This window comes from Acomys minous (assembly GCF_964271855.1).
Source record: "Acomys minous genome assembly, chromosome: 6".
NCBI classification, from domain to species: domain Eukaryota; kingdom Metazoa; phylum Chordata; class Mammalia; order Rodentia; family Muridae; genus Acomys; species Acomys minous.
In genome coordinates, this window is record NC_140487.1 from 116,490,483 (window position 1) to 116,509,803 (window position 19,321).

General features: G+C 54.0%; 1 protein-coding gene across 3 annotated transcripts in view; it reads right to left on the bottom strand.

Moving 5' to 3' along the window:
- The window catches only part of PAX7 (paired box 7), a 97,847-nt gene extending 81,815 nt beyond the window's left edge, over nt 1-16,032 (bottom strand). The window contains exons 1-4 of one of the 3 annotated variants that reach the window (XM_084787965.1): nt 15,813-16,032; nt 13,100-13,335; nt 12,451-12,577; nt 11,587-11,715 (exon numbers count right to left, since the gene is read on the bottom strand). In XM_084787965.1, coding sequence (XP_084644091.1) covers nt 11,587-11,715; nt 12,451-12,577; nt 13,100-13,335; nt 15,813-15,897 — 577 coding nt within the window. In that variant the 5' untranslated portion in view covers nt 15,898-16,032. Of the gene's footprint in view, nt 1-11,586; nt 11,722-12,450; nt 12,581-13,099; nt 13,336-15,812 lie in introns of all 3 variants that reach the window. The other 2 variants (XM_084787964.1, XM_084787963.1) reach the window with 2 other exon arrangements.
- Nucleotides 16,033-19,321: the final 3,289 nt, after the last annotated feature.

Consider the following 19,321-nt stretch of genomic DNA (forward strand, 5'->3'; position numbering starts at 1 on the left):
CCCCTCCCATCTGCCTTTCTCCCAACAACCTCCACACCTTCCACAGCATTCTCTGCTCAGTTCATCAGTCGCCAGCTGAAATCCCTCCATCTCTCTCTCTCCTCTCCTCTCCTCTTCTCTTCTCTCTCTCTCTCTCTCTCTCTCTCTCTCTCTCTCTCTCTCTCTCTCTCTCTCACACACACACACACACACACACACACACACACACACGCGCGCGCCCTTGGAATAAGCCCTAAATTGAAGAATTTAGCTCAGCTTTTTAGGAGCCTACAACCAGGACCCCAGGAGGCACCTCCCCAGCAGAGTCCACCATGACAAGCTTAGCCACTTACAATAAGATGAATGGAGGAAGAGTGACACGCCCCAGCTATGCAGGGGCCACATGGACCCTGTCTCAAGGGGAGCCTGGGGTAAGCCACCTTCAAACCTACCTGGAGGGGTCTCTACTGCTTTTGGTCCCCCCCCCCCCCTGTGTTCAGGGATCAAAGGAACAGAGCTACATCCTCTGTTGGACTCAAGAGCTGGCTCGCTCTTTCTCCTTTGCTCCTCTGCGGCTGGGCAGCTCCCTTGAGTCTATCCTGTTTCCTGGCTCAGGGTTGTACATGAGAATGATATGGCCACCTATACAGGACCTGCCTCCACCCCACTCACCTTGGGATGGCGGTTGTGGAGTCACACCCTCAGCCCGAGGTCATAGTGGAGGGCCTCTGCCTTAAAAATAAGCCTGGAAGGAGGAAAGGCTGCAGGAGGAACTGGGGTGATATTTACCTAGCCTTTGCTCTGGGTTTGTATAATGTCACCTTTTTTCCCCTTTTCCCAGAATCCTCTGATACCTACGCCACCTGCCACCTGCCATTTGTCAAGAGTACACGGAGTCTCAGAAAAAAACCTCACTCTGAGTTGCCAGGATCTTTCAGGTTCTACCACCCTTGCCCTCCCTGCACCCTCCTAGGCTTCAGTTTCAGCCACCTCCTCCTCAGCATCTGAGTGGTGGTCTCTGACAGCCGGGGGGGGGCAGGGGGGCGGTTAGGAGGGCATTGCTCAGGTGCCTTCTCCAACTCACTGCTCACAAAGGAAAGCCATTCCAGAGAAAGAACAGTGGATGCCAACATCACCCACCATCCTAAGCCAAGGTAGGTCTAGAGTGGTGGGACTCCCTGTGCTGGGCCCTCCACGGCCATCCTGGGCAGTCACCCAGAAGCAGCTCAGCAGAGCTACTCCTGTACCAGGGGCTGGCTGCTCCTGGCTTTGGGTTTGGGGGCAGGGTGGGGTGGGCTTGTGGACCTGCCTCCGCCCTCTAGGCCCCCGCGTGCGCGATTCTTGACTTCATCCACTAAGTCAATAGATTGGCTCAGAGGCCGCTCCCCCCATCCCCCTCGCCGCCTCCACACACCCCCCTAGTTTCTTCTCCGGATAATGGGGTCTCTTTGTAGCCTAATCAGCCTCCTGAGGGGCCGGGAGGCCAGGAGCGCTTCCCCGGCAGCCATCGGTAGAAATGAAAGCAAGATTAGGCCAGGGCCTGGCCCACACCACTGCAAAGCGCCACCAGGCATTCGCTGCTTCAAAGCCCCTTGGGGGTTTGGTTACTTTATTTCTAAAGTTGTTTGTATTTCTAAAGTGGCCATTGAGGCGAGAGCGGGCTGCGACTGAGGGGAGGAGGAGCCAGGGCTTCTCCCCAGCCTGGGACTCCCTGCCAGGCTCCAGGGAGCTTTGCCCCGCTATCGGCCTTCTCTTACCTCCTTCCCCACCTCTCCACGGCCCTGATCAGATGAGGAAACTGAGGCAGTGGCTGGTAGGGAATCACTGTGGTTGCAAGACTCCCCGCCAGGAGCTGGACTTCTTGGATCTGTACCCACCAAACAACTGAGAGGGAAAAGTGAGGCGATTGGGAGTGAGAGGGGCGCTGAGCAGAGCAAAAAAAAAAAAAAAAAAAAAAAAAAAAAAAAAAAAAAGCCTGGCTGGGGACACTCTCTGATGGGACTTCAGTGTAGCCCCAACTGGTTATAGGAGGGAAAGTCTCAACTGCAACACATTGGGACTGAGAGCCTCCTACTTAAAAACAAACAAACAAACAAACAAACAAACCCTAGAACCTCTTTTCTTAGGGTCCTGCTGGAGCCCTACTAATAAAGATGTGAAATATGAGAATTCTGTAATAGTTTATACCCTTCCCCCATCCCCGATGAAAGAAAGGTGTGCATTCCTCCCACAGGAGGAAAGTGAGAGAAATGGCATTGGCCCCCCAGGTAAGGGAAGGTCCAAAGCAGAAGCCAAGGTGCCTTCCAGCTGCCGTTCTTACAGGCATCCTGTAAGAAAGAAAATCCTTTCTTACAGGATTTTTTTAGGCCCTGGAAAGGGCAAATCCAGGAAGTTCTGTCGAGGAAGGAAATTACAAGGATTGGAGGGGTGGGTGGGTAGGGGCAGGGGCTTAGAGTTGCAGGCCTGGGAGAGTGCCTCAGTTTACCACTTTCCTGGTTCTGTTCTGTGATCACCAGAGAAGGCAGAAGCTGGAGGTACTTCTGGAAGCTTCCATTAGAAAGTAGAGGACCCAAAACTGTCCTTGAAAACTCCTCCTCATCCCTATCAACCCCAAAACTTGCCTAGGAAGTGAGTTTGCGCATATAAAACCAGGGTAGACTTGAACCAAACTTCCTGACCTTCGGGAAGCTTGGAACCCCACCCAAGCCCCCACACCACCCTCCCCCAAACACCCCTACACTCCTCACAGAACACCTCTGGAAGGCTGGCCTCCACTCTCCTTGTCATCTGAATACCTGCCGCCTGAAATTAAACCCGCATCCGGAGGGCGTGGCTGATCACCTGTCAGCCTTGCGGAGGCTTGGGTTCTTGGGGAGGAATTCCCAGAAAGGCCCCAGCCCGCTTACTGGGGCTTCCCCAAAAAGGACCCCAGAAAAGTCCAGGTTAGAGTTTTCTAAGCTACGTCTCTTGTTCCCACCCCCTTTTCTGGCCTGCTGGGCCTTCTTTGATCTCCCGGTCTTTTGGCCCCTCAGACAAAGAGCTCAGTGAAGGAGAGAGGCTCTGTCCTCCCTCTACCACTGCCCGGAACCCTCAGCGCTGGGAAACCGGGCTTGGGATGCCTGTGACTCCAAAGGTCAGTTGGGGGCTGCTTGCCACTTTCACTGGCAACCCCAAGCACACCCCTAGGGATGTGTGGATGCTCCCAGGCAGACTTAAACACACTCACACACCACTCAAAAATACCTACACACACACACACCTCACTCTCAGAGACCCAAGTGAACACAGACACACTCAGGGAAGGAGCAGAACTTCAGGAGAGCAGGGACCATCTTGATATGCGGTGTATGATTTCATCACTTGACACTGTGCTTGGTACCTCCCATTAAGTCCAACAAAAGTTCTAAGAACAGATAAAGAGGTTCACATATATTTACTTCTCAGGGGCAGATTTTCTCTTTCCTTTTCTTTCTTTCTTTCTTTCTTTTTTTTTCCTTTAGTGATATGGGATGAAAAGAGGATAGCACCTGTGCACTGATCTGCGAAGGGATCAGTAAAAGTGCTTGCCTTCAAGCCCAATGACCTGAGTTCAATCCCAGGATCCACATGATGAAAAAAAGAGAATTGGCCCCCTCCAAGTTGTCCTCTGACTTCCACATGTGCTTACTCAATCCCAACAAACAAACAAACATTTTTTTTTAAATGTCTGAAATCAGCTTCCAATCACAAAGCTGGGAACCCTCCTCTGTTTTGGAGTCAGACTAGTGTCTCTGGTCTTTTGATGGTTTTGGAAAAAGAGGGAGCATTGGAGCCAGACAGATAGCTCTCACCTCCTATCCGGCCCCTTCATTTAAATCTCTTCATTCTGGGCTCTACTCGAGGAAGCTGAGGCCCTTAAGAGAATACTGGGGCTATCAAAAATGCAGCTGTGGGATTCTGAGCCGGATGCAACTTCAGGAAGTAGATGCATCTCTTTACATTGTTTTTTAAAATTCTGCCCCTACGCGAAGAGTTGGGCATTTGTTTGTTGGTTTTGTTTAGCTTTTACCCGACTCTCAAATGGGTCCAGAATCCCAGCCAAAGGATAGGAATCTTTATATAAATCTCTGTCAATGGGAAGTCGAGGTGCAGAGACACTCCTCGACGCGTCCTAAATTGCAAAGCGAGTGTGCTGGGAACTCGAGGACTGGTGCATCCTGCCCCCTCCCTGGTCCTCCTGCATCAGTCACCGGAGCTGCTGGGGCCAGGAACACAGGCCCGAGGATGGCCACGAACACTCAGCCCCGGAGAACCGGTGGATGGAACAGGACCTGAGGCAGCACTTGGCCTACTCGCGCCCAGCAGTCTCCCCTCTCGCCTTTAAGTGTTCCTCACTCCCATATCCCCTGGCTCTAACGCCAACCTGGAGCTGATGGCTAGAGAGCAGTTGCCTCTCGCGGACCAGGGCACTTCGCGGTGGGACAGCTAAGCGGGAAGGCGCGAACCCCTTACGCGCCTGGAGGGGAGGATAGCGCACCGCTGTGCCGCTGGCCGAGACCCAGCGCTGGGTCACAGTGTGCAGCCCGGGTCTTCGCCCCACCCGCTCGGCGCGCTCGCCTCTAATTAAGCGGCTGGATCCCGAGGAGCCGCCGGGCCGCGGGGTAATACGATGAGCCGCCTTTGTACTGGTGTCACCCAACGCCGAGCATCAAAAGCGCTGCGACCCGTCGCCCGGCCCCGCTCACTCTGCAGCCTGCCGCGCTCGCGGTCCAGGGCAGCTACTCGGCGACTGCGTCCCTTTGTCTTTCCCGCCGCTATCCTGCGCCCCTCCTCCCCTTTGGAGCCGCGTAACGTCCCCACACTCGACTCCCAGCCTTCTCTCCTGTACAGTTTCTCCACGACCGCGCCGTTTCGGCAGACCATCTCCGACTTTACCACTCCCGGTCCCCACCGTCCCACCCCACCGCTGCCTGATTCTCCCCTTGGACTCAGACCTCATGCACTTCCAAGGCCTGGAAACAGAGCCAACAAGCTGACCCTAGGCCTCGGGCCGCTAGGCCACTAAATGGGAGCAGTGGACCTCCAGAGACCTGCAGCTGCCTCCTAGACCCTAGAAATCCTCCTGAGCTCATCTCAGCTGCATCACTAAAGGACCAGCCACACGCTCTGGGGGCGCTTCGAAACTAGATTTGGGGCTCACACAATTCCCCCTCACCCGTCCCGAGGGTGTAAGGGTCTGTCGGACTCTTTTCCTCCCCACCAGGGCTTAAGTTGTTGACCCCGCCTTCGCGTCTCTCTCCCCTCACCCTTTCCTTTGGCCCCCACCTCCCCTTTGCCCTCGACCCTTTCCCTTCTTCCTGCAGGCCCCTCCCCTGCGCATATTGAGCCGCTCCCCCCCCCGCCCCCGCCACTCCCTCCCTCCCCTAAGCTCTTTCCCCCCCTTCGCATCCCGGTCTTGACTCTCCGCAGCTCCACTTTGTTTGAAGTTATGGAGAAGTCTAGGTACGAATGGCGCAGCTTCCCCCCCCCCCCCTTTAGGTCGCCGTTCTGCCTTGATTAGATTTGGGAAGGCGAGTTTCCTCCCTCCCTCGGCCTGACCCCAGCGGGGTCAGTCCCAACAGAGCGGGTCAGAAAGTGGTGACCCCATTTCCACCCCCTCCCCGTGTTCAGCAGGAGTTAGGGGTAAAGGAAAAGAGAGGGAGGGACCAGGGTAACAGAAACTTAGGGGGCATCTCAGTCTTCCAATCACCTTGGGTCCCCAACTGGGTTTCCTAATTACCCCATTAGTGGAGTGGGAGGGGACGTGGCTATTTTTCAGGAATCCTCGGAATGCACGCCCCCCCCCCCTTAGTCAGGCCTTCTTCACGGCCCCAAATAGAACATTCCCTTTGGGGTTTCAAAGCAGAAGCCTTCCTCCCAAACTGATTGTCTTGAGGCTGTTGGTTTACGGGTTTATATCCTTAGATGCCCTCACCTGGGGCTGAGGCCAGGGGCCGCCTTAGCTTTGTTGATGGCCACGGGCTAACCGCAGGCCGCAACTTTACAAAAGACATCGTTTGCTGGGCCCTCTCTGTGCATTATGTAATACTGATATACAGTGTAACGTGTAACAACTGTTTTCAGAAGGAGACTCCTTAATAAAAATAAAAGTTCCCCAAATCACCTCTCTGCCTCGGTGGCTACTGTTATGTGTGCTTTAAAACCTTTCCATGTAAATTCCACTCAAAAATTTGGAAAGCCGTGAAAGGGGAGGGGTGGCGGGTTGGGGGAGGTTAATCCGGGTTTAACGCTCCTGCGTTGCAGACTCAGGACTAGGGTTGGCCCGATTGCCTTATCGCCTCCCAACATTTGAGACGCCCATATTTTACCCAGCCAAATGGCTTGGAGAGCAACGCAGACGGCTGCCGTGGTCGCGCCTGAGGAAAATGTGTTATTAATATCTAAATAACTTCCCAATACTGTCTGGTAAATCTCCCTTCACCGTTCCAAATGATGAATTCGTTTGAAGTCTTTCCCCAGCCTCATCTTTTCAATGTGTGTGTGTGTGTCTGTCTCTCTCCCTCTCTCTTCTCTCTTCTTCTTAGCTAGGCTTATTTCAAACTGGTAAATATCTAATTCCTTTAACTGCCGCTCGGTGCACGCGAATCTTTTAGGTACAGACTCCTTGAAACCGCCACTGCGCGGCGGGTGCGTGCCCGGAGGTGAACACTGAAAGAGCGCGTCTGCTCAGCGGGGGACCCCACTTGCTAGACTCTCCAACTTCTCTAGGCCGGGGCTTCTCCCCTGCACGCCCCCGGGGTCCGACTCTTGCATTCTCAGTGCCCTCTCGGCAGCCCCATTATCCAGGCCCCGCGGTCCGCTGCGGCCCCGCGCGGCTCCTGCGCTCAGCACTCGCTGTTTCTCTTGTTTATGAAGTTTGTTTTCTGAACGTCTTCTATTAGATTAGGCTCCTTCATCGCCCCTCCCCAACCTTATCTGCTTCTGTCTCTTCTCTCCTGGCTGGTCACACTAGATTTAGGCACCCGTTTATCTGAAGCGCAGTTTGCAGACTTTATTTACCGCGGGATGCGGGGGATGCGAGCGTGCGAGCGCGTGTTCGCCTTTGTAACAGTTATCGCCTCATTGTAGTGTCGCTTAGTCTCAGCTCCCTCCTCCTCATTCTTTCTCGGGTTCTGGGGGATTGGGGGGGAGGGAGTCTTGTCAGCTCAGTGTGGGCTCGCCCCCTCGCTAGGAGCTCTCCCCCGCGTCCCATCCCCCACCGGACTGTGATGCTTCCAGGGCCCCCTCCCACGTTCGCTGTCCCCCCACCCCGCCACATCTATAGCGGAGCGCTGCCTAAAGCCGAGGAATTGCCTGACACCCCCTATCTTCCTTGGAGCCCCCATTATGCGAAGCTGATCCTCCTCTGAACAGACTCAAATCCCGCCTGGACTGTGTTTGATTAGATTGCCAACCCGGGGTAATCCTTTGATTTGGTGGAGTGTCAATTACCTTTCTCTAAACACACATTTACAGAGGAGGGAAGTTGTAGGTTTAAATCAATGCAGATCGCCTCCTGATAAAACGACCGTCTTGGTCCTCTCTCAGCCCAGCCTTCTTCTCCAAGGCCCCACCCTTCTCACTTATTCCCCCCCCCCAAACATCTACCCTTCCAGGTGTGAAGTCTCTGGAGCGGGGGCAACACTAAGAAAAAGTGTGGGCTGTGAGGAGCTCTACCTCCCCCCTTTCTCTATTCACTCGCTCCCCCGGAGCCTAATTAAATTTGGCAGGTCCTTGTACACACAATCAAAACAGCTTCCTCCGGTGCGGCAAACGACCGAAAACCGCATTAGCAGCCATCGCCGCTGCCAAATTAAATTGTTTCCCACCTCCTTTTACAAGTGTCTAAAACCGACACTTCAGGCTCTCCCCTCCTCTCCGATCCCTCCTCAGTCATATCCCACTCCACACCTGTAAGTTTACCTTTCTTCAAATAAATTAAGGGGAAAATGCAAAGAAAACAAACCTAGGGCCTGAGCTGTGTGGAGCTCAGTGGGAGACAGTGCTTGCCTGGCGTGTGCGAGACTCTAGCTCTCTCCTCTCTAAGAAAAATTAAATCTTAGTCGACCTCTTTTCTTCTCCCTAGCCTTCCATGGCCTTCACACCCATGAACACTCTCCTCCCGTTGGACTTGGACACCTATAGGTATTCCTGGCCACACACGAAAACAACTTTTCCATCTCCTGGTAACCTTTTTGTGTGTTTTATATTAATTATAACCCCACTGGGCTTTGTACCCTAGAGAGCAATCCTATGTCTGATGTGTTCAGCCAAGGCGTCACCCTGAGCATAGGCAGATGCCAGAGGCTTTGGCTGCGGATTGTGTTACTGTAGCTATTGTTACTTATATTTCTCCATCCTACCTACTTCGCTGACTACAGAAGAACGGCCCAACCCTTCTCTGCATGCCCTTATCAATTTCTTTGGGGAGAAATCTCTTCCTCTGTCTTTTCTGCTCACATCTCCTGCAGGTCGTCTCCACCCCATCCCCTGAATCTTGAGGACAGGGGTGAAGAGGAGAGGGTCCAACCCACCGAAGGTGCAAACTGTCCCCTTCCTTCCCCCAGGTAAGCTGAGCTTGGCTGCAGCCCCTATACGGCAGCAGTCCCGAGACTTCTCACAAGCAACATCCTAATAACTCAGTCTTAACTAGGATAAGAGGGAAAGAGGAAGGGGAGGGAAAAAAAAGCCCACAGTCTCATGAATATCAGCCCAAGGGAAGCAGGAGTGAGCCGTTCAGAGATGAAAGTGCGGAGAAATAAAAGCTCAATTTAATCTGCTTTAAAACCCTTCAACTTAACGTTTGTGCTTCAAACTCTGAGAGTGAAGACTGATTGCGGATAAATAGTTTCTTACCATGCCTGGAAGCTATTACACCCCTCTCCTACACAGCTTCCTATTCAGCGGCCTCAGTTTTCATTACCAGCTCTAATAAGTCTTAACATTATTAAATGCCAAGCGGACGATAGGAAGAAACGGACTCAGGGAGGGATCTCTCTTTAGTGCTTAAAGAGGAGCGCTCTTAAACCCCTCTTTGGTGGCTCCCCGCCACGAGAGGGGCGACCCTGGGAGAAAGCGTTTGTCAAAAAAGCAAGAAGCCAAAACAAAGTTGTGAGTGTGTACCCCTCCCCTTGCTCTCCCCATGGGGGGGGTTGGCATCTGGGGCCCCAGCTCCGGACGGACTCGGAGTGCCGATTGGAGGAGCTTCTCAGCATTAATTTGACTGTGAAACTGATGTCTAGAGTCTGAGAGACAGATGGGGGTCTCCACATGGCTGCCATCCCACAGGCCAGGGTTCACGCCGGACACCAGATCTGCCCTCAAAGAAAATTCTGCCTCATTTGAACCTCCAGTGCCTCTCCACAATTGCCTATGATCAAGCTGCAGACCCCATGCCTGCTAAGACCTGAGGCATCCCTCATCCAAAGGCGCCTTGGTAGGCGCACAGCCACCTGAAAGATGCAGGCACTTGCAAGGCCATTCAGTGACCCAGAGTGCCACTCACACCCCCTAGGCAACTCAAACCCCGGGGAATCTGTCAGGACACCAGCCATTTCAATCTTATAGCAGCTTTGCACAGTCAGCACCTGTGCCCTCAGCTGTCCCCATCTGGACAGCCAGACCTGGTTTCTAAACCCCTGGAGACAGGGAGCATCCTGGGTCTCTGGCAGGGAAAACCTCTCTCCAGCGAAGCCTTTGGTTCACTGGTTTTCTCTTTCTTTCTTTCTTTCTTTCTTTCTTTTCTTTTTCTTTTTTTTTCCTTTTTTTTTTTTTTTTTTTTGCCTATGAATTCTCTAAGTCAGAGAAACCCCTCAAGACACAAGCCTTTTTCTTTCTCTTTCCTCATTCTCTTCCTTTTCTCGGTGGCCACCGACCTCTTGCATTTCACCACACACTGAACTAGACAGATTCCCCCTTCATACACTCTGCGCAAGAGATCGCTAAACAAACTCAAGATATCCCGACGGCTTGGGGGCGGGGAGGTGGCGGCAGGATGGGGGCGCGCGCGGTAACTCTTAGAGGTTTTTAGTGTGTGGTGTGTACCTTAGATTATTCAAATTGAGGATCCTCCAGTAGTACTTTGTTTTGTTTTGTTTTTAAGAGTCCAATTTGTCTTTCTGATAAACTGAGATAAACCTTGGGTCCCCAGGAAGGAGTCCCAGGGCTCCGGGCAGAATGACCCAGGCAGCGGCTTACTGGGCAAGGCAGAGACTGCCTCCTGCAGTACAGTCAAGGCCCCTTAGGCAGGCTGGGCACAGCGGGGGGTACCAAGCACTGCACTCTCCCTTTCTTCCCTGACCCTTTTGTCCCTAGAGGGACAGCAGCTCCTCTAGCACTCCCCCCCTTCCGCCCCCATGTCAACAACCTGCCTCCTCCCTTGAAAGAGGCTGCTGGAGAAGGGGGCTGCCTTTTCCCCAATCCTCCCCCCACCCCCACTTGGACTGAGCTGCAGAGTCTGGCTCTTGGTGTTGTCTTTAGAAGTGGGCTTTTGTTTGTGAAGTTCATCTTCAAGGTTGGAAGACTTTCCTGAGAATCAAAGAGAGACCTGGGCTGGAGGTGTTGGGCAGGGTATCTGCTGAAACCTCTGGAAGGATTGTTGGACAACAAGGGGTTCTTAATGAACGGCCTATACTCTCCCCAAAGGCCTTTCGGATTCATTCTGCCTCCCTAGCGTGTCTGTTTCTGGCGCCTTCTTTTCCCGGGTCAGTCTTTGTGACTCTGAAGTCTTCATTCCCTGCCCCCTCCCCGTTAGGACCCCACTTTCACAGAGACAGAATTTCCACGGGAGGGGTAACGAAGGAAGACTTCCCCACGCAGAAACAGAAATACATCTGGGTTCTCCAAGCCGGGGGCGCAGGCGCTTGAAAGATAAACTTCAGCCTTAGCTGCCCCGGAGAGGAAGCAGAGCTCTGGAGTCCGTGCTGGGAAGGCTAGCTAAGGTTGGACTGAGGGTGTGGAGAGCCTGACTCTTTGAATCCCCCGACCCTTAGCATCTGGGGAACTTGGCCTCCAGCCCCCGCCACAACAGTGCATGCCAAGAGAAAAGCACCCGGTGCCCCCCACTTTTCCCCGGCCATGCGAGCATGAGAGGAGGCCCGCGCGGCTCTCGCTAATTTTTATTGATTGCAGCGGTCAGTCAGCTGTCAGGCGGGGTTTCAAGGGACCGTTTAGAAAGCGTGTGCGGGTCTGGTTAACAAATTCATTTAGGGAGCCCCGGGCGGGCTGCTTCTTCCTCGCCCTCCTCCCTGTCCCCTACACGCTTGCCCAAGTCTTCTATAAATAAATTGATCGACGCCAAAACGCCAGCTCTAGAGGATGCACAGGCTGTGTGGAACCATGCGCGCGGAGGGGGGGGGGGGGAGACGGGGTGGTGGTGGTGGTGACAGCTGAGGCGCGTGGATGTGCTACCGGGCAGCGGCGCTTCCCAGGGCTGGCGTGGTGGGGAGGGATAGATTCGCGCACCATAAAGCCTTCAAAAACCCTGGCTACCGGCGACCAGCGACTTTTCCAGACCGTCCCAGCGGTGGCAGAGGTTAATCCGCACAAGCATGGGAATACGTGGTCTCGAGGGCCACCGTAGGGTCTTACCTTTGTCGCCCAGGATGCCGTCGATGCTGTGCTTGGCTTTCTTCTCGCCATCGTCCTCCTTCTTGTCCCCTTCTTCATCGTCCTCTTTCTTCCCGAACTTGATTCTGAGCACTCTGCTAATCGAACTCACTAAACCTCAGAAATTAAAGGCAAGAGAGAGAGAGTATAAGTTGTTGGGGCAGAGAAGCTGGAGCCCCCATTCTCAGCTCCCTGGCACCCAAACACTTCAAGGCTTGGATTACTTCAGCAGCGGCATTCCTGGGGCAAATATGGCCAGGTAGGCTTGCAGGGACAGCCACTTACTACTGCTTCTTCATATTACACATCCTGGGTACACTCATCAGACACCTGACCCTACCTGTCTTAGTGCTACCCAGAGTACCCCCCCCCCCCCCGCATGCTTGCTGCAGCCATGCAAGTGTGCCCTGGTCTTGCATGCCTGCACACCGTTGTACAGTCTGACACACAAATTGGGTAGCTTTCCCCCGTTGTCACAGCATATTCTGGGCAACCCTTTAGGGACAAGTCTCTTTTTCTCCAGGTCACTTTCCCCAAAGCTCAAGGGCTTTCCACCTTCATGTTTAAATTCCTTTCAGCACCCCCATCTCTCTTCCACTCCCCTTCCCATTTATTTCCCTTCCTTCTTCAAACCTCTCCTTTTTCTAACTTTCTCCCCCCCCCGACCCTCCCCCCTCCACTTCTTTGCATCACTCCTGCCTTTCCTCACTTCTACACCTGACTATTTTTCTCCCGGTGTCTGTCACTCACCTCTCCCCTTTCCTCTGTCCACCCTCAGCCCTACGTGATGGCTTTCCCCAGACGGACTCCTGGCCAGCTCTGCCCCTGGCTCAGCTGCCTTCTCACCTGAGGGCACTGTGCTTCGGTCACAGTGGCCGTCCTTCAGCAGCCGGTCCCGGATCTCCCAGCTGAACATTCCAGGGTTTTCCCTCTTGTACTCCTCAATCTTTTTCTCCACATCTGGAGTCGCCACCTGCTTCATAGGTGGAGGTGGGAGAGTGGGAACGGAGAGACGGGGTGGAGGGGGCGGGGATGGGAAATAGTTTTAGTATCAACCTTCCAAAAGCTCCCAGCCTGGCTGGCCACTGCCCTTCCTCCTAAGATGGGCTTGTAGGGTTTCAACCTTCCCAGAATGGCATTGGGGGGGGCAGGGACAAGTAATGAAATAAAATATAATTCGTAACCCTGTTGTTCACCACCACCACCACCACCTCAGGCAACACCAGGATTGGGGGCAGATGTGGGGACATTCCAGTGAGGGATTATCAGCTTCAAAGTCTTGGACTACCTAGGGCTCAGCTAACCCATCCTTCAAGTGTTCAAATAATGGGATAGTATCAGAGAGCTAAGGGCACTGCTCTTACTACCATTTCTATGGGACGCTTCCAGACACCCAGGGCTGCTAGGTAACACGGGGTAGCGAGAGAGGTGACAACAACCAAGGTTTCCACACTAGGGAAGGCCTGCTACCAGCCTCAGTGGCAAAGACACTCACTCTGGGCTTACTGCCACCGATAGCCCCGGGCCGGATAGACCCAGTCTCCTGGTACCGGCACAGAATCTTGGAGACACAACCATGGGAAACACGGAGCTGACGGGAGATGACGCAGGGCCGGATGCCGTGGTGGGCCATTTCCACTATCTTGTGGCGGATATGGTTCGGCAGGGGTCGCCCGTTGATGAAGACCCCACCAAGTTGATTGACCCGGCCTTGGCCAAGAGGTGTGGACACTGGAGGAAGAAGGGAAGGCAGTGAATGAGAACAATACAGAATATGGTTAGTGTGTGTGTGTGTGTGTGTGTGTGTGTGTGTGTGTGTGTGTGTGAGTAGTACAGCACCCCCTGACCCGAGACTCCTAACAGCTGATCTCCATAATCTTCATGAAGCCATAGGAGCTTTTTACAGAGTGGAAAGAGAAGAGTCGTGGCTCCAGAGCCTTGGCTTGATTGCCCCCTAAAGTCACTGTTCGTTGGAAGAAATGAAGATACACTTTTGGGTGCTCTGAATGCCTGCAAAGACAGAGAGTGGAGGCTAGCGGAAAATAGAGATCCAGCTGCAAATGGTTCTGGGGCCCTAGGTTGGGGTCACACAGGCCTGCCTCCTCTGGAAGAGTGACAGTTAGAGAGGTGTAGCCCACTAGGTCAGTCCCACACCTTTGTGGGTCAGGACTCTTTGACCAGTTTAGTTAAGATGCTACTTAACTCTCGACATTTACAGCGTTGGCTTGAGCGGCCAGGATTGTGCCAGCTGAGTCTGCATAGCTTAAGGATTGGTGATAGAAAGCCATCCCTTAGTGAGTTCCCTTTGCTTTCCAAGCACTCTTAAAGTTATCATTTCGTTTGGGGACAAATTGGGGGCACACTCCACAATGACCACAAGCTCCAATATACCGCAACTTGGTCTCAGAAATGCAATAACCATGGAAGCAGTCTTTGCTGCAATGAAGATCCCCCCCCTCTCTCTTTCTCTCTCTCTCTCTCTCTCTGTGTGTGTGTGTGTGTGTGTGTGTGTGTGTGTGTGTGTGTGTACACCAGGAAGGTAGGCATACTTGGTGAGTTCTGGGAAAAAGAGAACTTAGGCAAGCCTTAATGCAAAGTCTACACAATTTTCTCACAGAAGGTTGGGGGGGGCACCCGGTGCTCTAATCCGGCCCGATCCCCCCAATTTGGGGACTCGCGGCTGCAGAGATCTGGAAGATTACAACGATTTCACAGCGGCACAAGCGGAGGAAGCAGACAGAATAATTGGAAAGGAGGAGGCTAGAAGAGGCTCGGGCGGCTGAGCTGTTCCTACCGTCCCCCCTCCTTACTTTCTCGCTCCCCCCTTCCACCACCAATTTTTCTTTGTAAAAGTAGGTATCTGAAGCCACCCTCGGATTTAATCAGAAATCGTGCGTCGCCAAGCCAGAGTCACTCGGTCTCCGTGGCGGGATACGCCATTAGCACTGGAGAGCTCTCGAACGCCCAACTTTATATTCAAGAGGCTCTTTAGCGACCGGCACTCGGCTCTCCTCAGTATTCTGCGTCATGTTGGGCAAATATTGTCCTAATCCTTCGCGCGTCCTCAGCCGCCTGTTTTGCTTGCATTCGTTCCAGGAGAGGACTCCGGCAAATCCCCGGCTGCCGCGCTCTGCCGCCTGCGTGGCCGCTCGCGCACACTTGATCACGCAGCCCGCTCTCTTCGCCTCTGTCTAATTCGGGGACCCGGCGGCTTCTCGCTGCCCGAGGGGGGTCTCCCTCCCCAGATCGCAGGCTGCCAGGCCGCCTTTCTCGCCTTCTCTCCCCATCCTCCCGCATCCGCAAGTGGGGCCCACACAATGACAAGAGGGGAAACTAAAAAAAATAAAATTGGCACACCATTGTAACTGTTCCTGTGACACCCTGGGCTGCCTGACCCGAGGAAGCCAGATGACCCGTCCGTGACTGGCTGAAAGCCTTCCATCAGTTTAAATAGGAAGGGGGGTTGGTGGCGCAAAGGGGCCATTTCTCCTCTCCCGGCCGGGCCGCGTAGCCGCCCGGCGGGTCTCCTCTACAATCCCCTTATCCCCAGTGCCCCGAGAACCTGAATACGGTTCAACACCAAAACAGTCCCTTGGATTGGACGTTGCTGTACCCTTTCTCCCTGGGACATTTGCAGACTTTAGAAAGACCGAGTGAAAAGTTGTGTTTTGAGGTTTTTGTTTTTGCGGGAAAATATGGTACTATGTGTTATTTACAATTAGTTTGTTTCCGGGACGGAAAAAAACAAGCCAGGTAGTAAGTTGCTTTGGAGGAAGCGGACAGTTTTGTAAAGTAGGACTAGAGTATCGCTTGTTAGTATTTCGAAATCAAAGGGGTTGGGACTCCAATCCCGAGGGTTGAGGGGCCCGATTCAAAACTGAAGAAGAAAGCCGGTGGGGCTGCGCAGAGACCCAGGAACTCCACAGTGTCAAAGAATAGTGCGGGGACGCAAAACGGACCAGATGCGAACTCTCTGGGGAGTCGCACCCTGTGGGGAAAGGCGGGCCGCCAGTGACCCGTGGAGCGCGAGCCGCGGGTCAACGGAGCCCATGCAGAAACCGACAAGTGTCGGCTCTAGAAACTTCCCGAGTCGCATGCGGAGACTTGGACCCAGCAGAGCTTGGGAAGACCCGGTGCTCGCTCGCCTGAAGAGTGCCACCTCGAAAGGCCCTCGCGGTGCCCCGCGAAGGCCTACTGCACGCTCTTACCTTCCAAGGGGAAGCCGGTGCGCGGGTAGTTCTGCCCCGGGCCAGGTCTCATCATCCTGGGGACCGCGCCGGGCAGCGCCGCCATTCCTGCGCACTCCGGAGTGGAATCTCGAGTTGGCTGGATAAACCTCGGCGCCTCTTCCTTTCACCCCTGCTGCGATCCTCTTCTTGTCTTCTTCTCCCCCCCCCCCCGTCTCTTCCCCCTCCCTTCTGCACACTACCCTCCCCCCCCACCCGGTTGCCGACGCGCCCCTTCTAGAAGCAGGGCGGGTGGGGGGGTTGAGGTAGGGGCGGGGGTGGCGGGGTGAGGTGGGGGCGGGGGGAATGGAAGGTGGCGACAAGGAAGTTCAAACAAACAAACACTCCAACCCCAAGTCCGCCTCCACCGGCCAGGCCGGGCCAGAAGTTAAGCCGAAGGACACCAGCAGCCGTAGGTCGAGCAGGCCGGGCTCCTAGTCCTCAACTGCGCCTTGCGGGGGCCACTTGCTCCGGCGCTCCCGGCCGAAGTTCCTGAGCCGAGAGGCTGCGGAGTGGATTTCTTTGGGTCTTTATTTATATATTTATTCTCTGGCTCTGCCTCGGACTCCCTCCTCCCCTTGATCCCTCCTCTCCACGCCTCTTTCTCCTCGCCCTCACACCCTGTCCCCCCGAGGACTGACTGAAGCCCGGACGAGCGCTTGCTCGAGTTTTGGACTGGAGGGGAGGCGACCGGAGTGACAGGGTTGGGGGAAGAGAAGAGGCAAAGCGAGGGGGCGCGAGCGATCAGCTGGGTAAGTTGTGCAAAAGTGCTCAACCGCAGGGGAGGGCGGGGGAGCTGGAGGCTGCCAGAGAGATCTGATAGGTTCGGACTTTTCTTTTATTCATGAGGAGGGAAGGGGGCCAGTTCGGGAGGCAGAGGGGACCTAACGAAAAGAAGTCGCCAACGAATATTTTTTTCCTTCCTTTCTAATCTCCAACTCGACCTCTTTTTTTTCTTTTTCTTTCTTTCTTTCTTTCTTTCTTCCAGGGGGTATGGTGTGGGAGGGTAATAATTTAAAACTCTGATGAAAATAGAGGGGGCCCGAGTACGGAGGTGGGGGTGGGCTAGAGGTGCACGGAGAGAGGGCGGGGACAACTTCTAAGTGTGATCCAGAGATGAACGGGCGGGCGGGTCCATGCTTCCCCAGCCTAGGTCCCCAGGACTGGTCTCAGCTGTCTCTTTCCTGTGTAGGAGAGCTGGCCATGGGCTGGCGCTTCTGTCCTCTCCTGCTGTCACCAGCTACCTGGACTAGAGCTCCCCACACTTATCTCCTGAGCTCTGAACTTTCCTCCCTGGGGGGAAGAGACTTGTGTGACGTCCACGGAAGGATTTTTACTTCTTCTCTGAGAAGAACTCAAGAGTTTTACTGCTCAGCTCGCCCCTGGCCTCCTGCAGCTCAGAGAAGCCCAGGATGACCTATGGCGCCTGAAACTGACAATCTGGTCTGCCAAACCCTTGGGAACAACCTCCCTTTCTTTCCGGCTCCCAGGCCATCCCTAGGACCCTTTTCTATCAGGTGGAAGATGAGTGGGAGACCCTAGGGGCCGAGCTTGGTACAAACTCAACTCCTCCAGCTGTGGGCTGGTGTTCCAATTTGATGGTCTTGAGTGTGTGTGGGGCCAGGGGCGGAGGTTGGTCAGAGATCCCAAAAATTTCTGCTCTCTGAAGCCAGAGTAACCAGTGGTCTCAGTATCAGGACTTAGATTCCTAGGGGGGAAAACGCCCTCCCAGCAGGGTAGGACGCCACCACTACAGACCTTTTGTGTGTCCCCAGCCCCAATCCGGGAAAAGGCCTCACTTGCCCAGCCCTGGAGGTAAAATACAATAAAATAAATCCAACCCTCAAGCTTGTCACACACACCCTCCCCCGCCATACCCCCCCCCCTCACCTCTCCTGGTGGCGGGGGGGGGGGGGGGGGGTCAGTCTGGTCTTGGCCTGGGGGTGCTCTCTGCAGCCTGGCCCCAGTGTGTCCTCTCCCTTCCCCTCCTCCACACCTGTGACCTTTGCCCCTCTCAGCATGCTACTGACCTTTTCTCCTAGCATGAGGGGCTCATCAGATTTTTTTTGGGGGGGGGGTGAGCCTTTCTGGGGATGGAAGCCCTGTGGAATAGCTTGTTAAATACATGCTTTCAGGATTAAATGGGGAGAAGAGAGAAGCCAAGTAGTTTTAGAGTCATAGGTGCCCTCACCAGCCAGGTCAGGAGAAAGAGTCTTTGGCCTGTAGTTTGTCCAAGAGGAAAAGGGGGGTAACTTGTCAGGGAGCCTAGCCTGCCTCACCTCCTGAGGTGGATATTTGTTTTTATACAAACATTTGTGTGTCCATGTGTCTTTCTTTCTTTTTCTTTTCTTTTTCTTTTCTTTTTTCTTTTTCTTTTTTTTCTTTTTCTTTTTTTTTTTTTTTGAGACAGAGTTTCTCTGTGTACCCTTGGTTGTCCTGGATTCACTTTGTAGACCAGGCTGGCCTCAAACTTACAGAGATCCGCCTGCCTCTTCCACCCAGAGTGCACCACCGCACAGCACACAGCATCCATATGTCCTCCTATTAAAAAAAAAACACACAGCACACACATTTAATGCATTCTTATTCAATCTTCCATTGGCCTGGCCATCCATCCACCCTCTGACACGGCAAGTTTTGAGGTACTCTCCTTTGTGTGGTGGTGTGGCCTTAGTGTACTTATGGGTGAGTGTGACTGACTTTCACTGGCATCTTTGAGTTTTTCATAAGTGGGGTCTTTGTAGGCCTCTCTTGGGTAAATCTAGGTAAATTGAAGGTGGGTTCCTCAATGGGGCTGTTATATTGTAGATCCCACGTATGTCCTAGCATCGTAGAAGAGGTGTCATCTATATTTTGATTGGCTCTCCTCCTTGGAGTGCCTGGCACCTGGCTGTCAGGTCCAGTCTCTCAGTACCAACCCAACAAGTAGAGCCCAGTTGCAGTGAGACAGAAATCCAGCTGGCCACTTTCATGCAGGGAGGGGCCCCCCCCAACCCTCAGACCTGTGGTTGGGTGCTACTTTGCCCTTGAGGTGATCTTCCACTCTCTAGCCTCCAGGGAGGAAAACACACAGAGGCAGTGGCTCACTACCCTGCACTGGCCACACTGCCTTCCTGCAGCTGGGGATCCCTTGAGCCCAGGCAGGGCGAGCACCAGGGGGGAGGAAGCGGGGTTGTCTGTCAGAATGAGCGTGGCCGTTCTCGCCTGTTGGAGACCAATTTCACAAATGATTTTTGCAACAATTAAGAAGTGTGGCGGGGTGAAATGGCGATTTCACATCCAGCAGGGGAAAGGGGGGTTCACCTGGGGATGGGTGGCTGCAGCTGGGGTGGGGGGGGAAACTCTCCTGCTTGGCCGGTCCCCCCTGGCTTGCCCCTTGTCCCAATGTGCCCCCTCCCAAGTCATTAATCAACTCTCAAAGCTTCCAGCACCTCAGAGGTTCCCAGGACTCCTGCCCCAGCTGTGTGCTCCAGCCTGCACTTGCCCTGCTC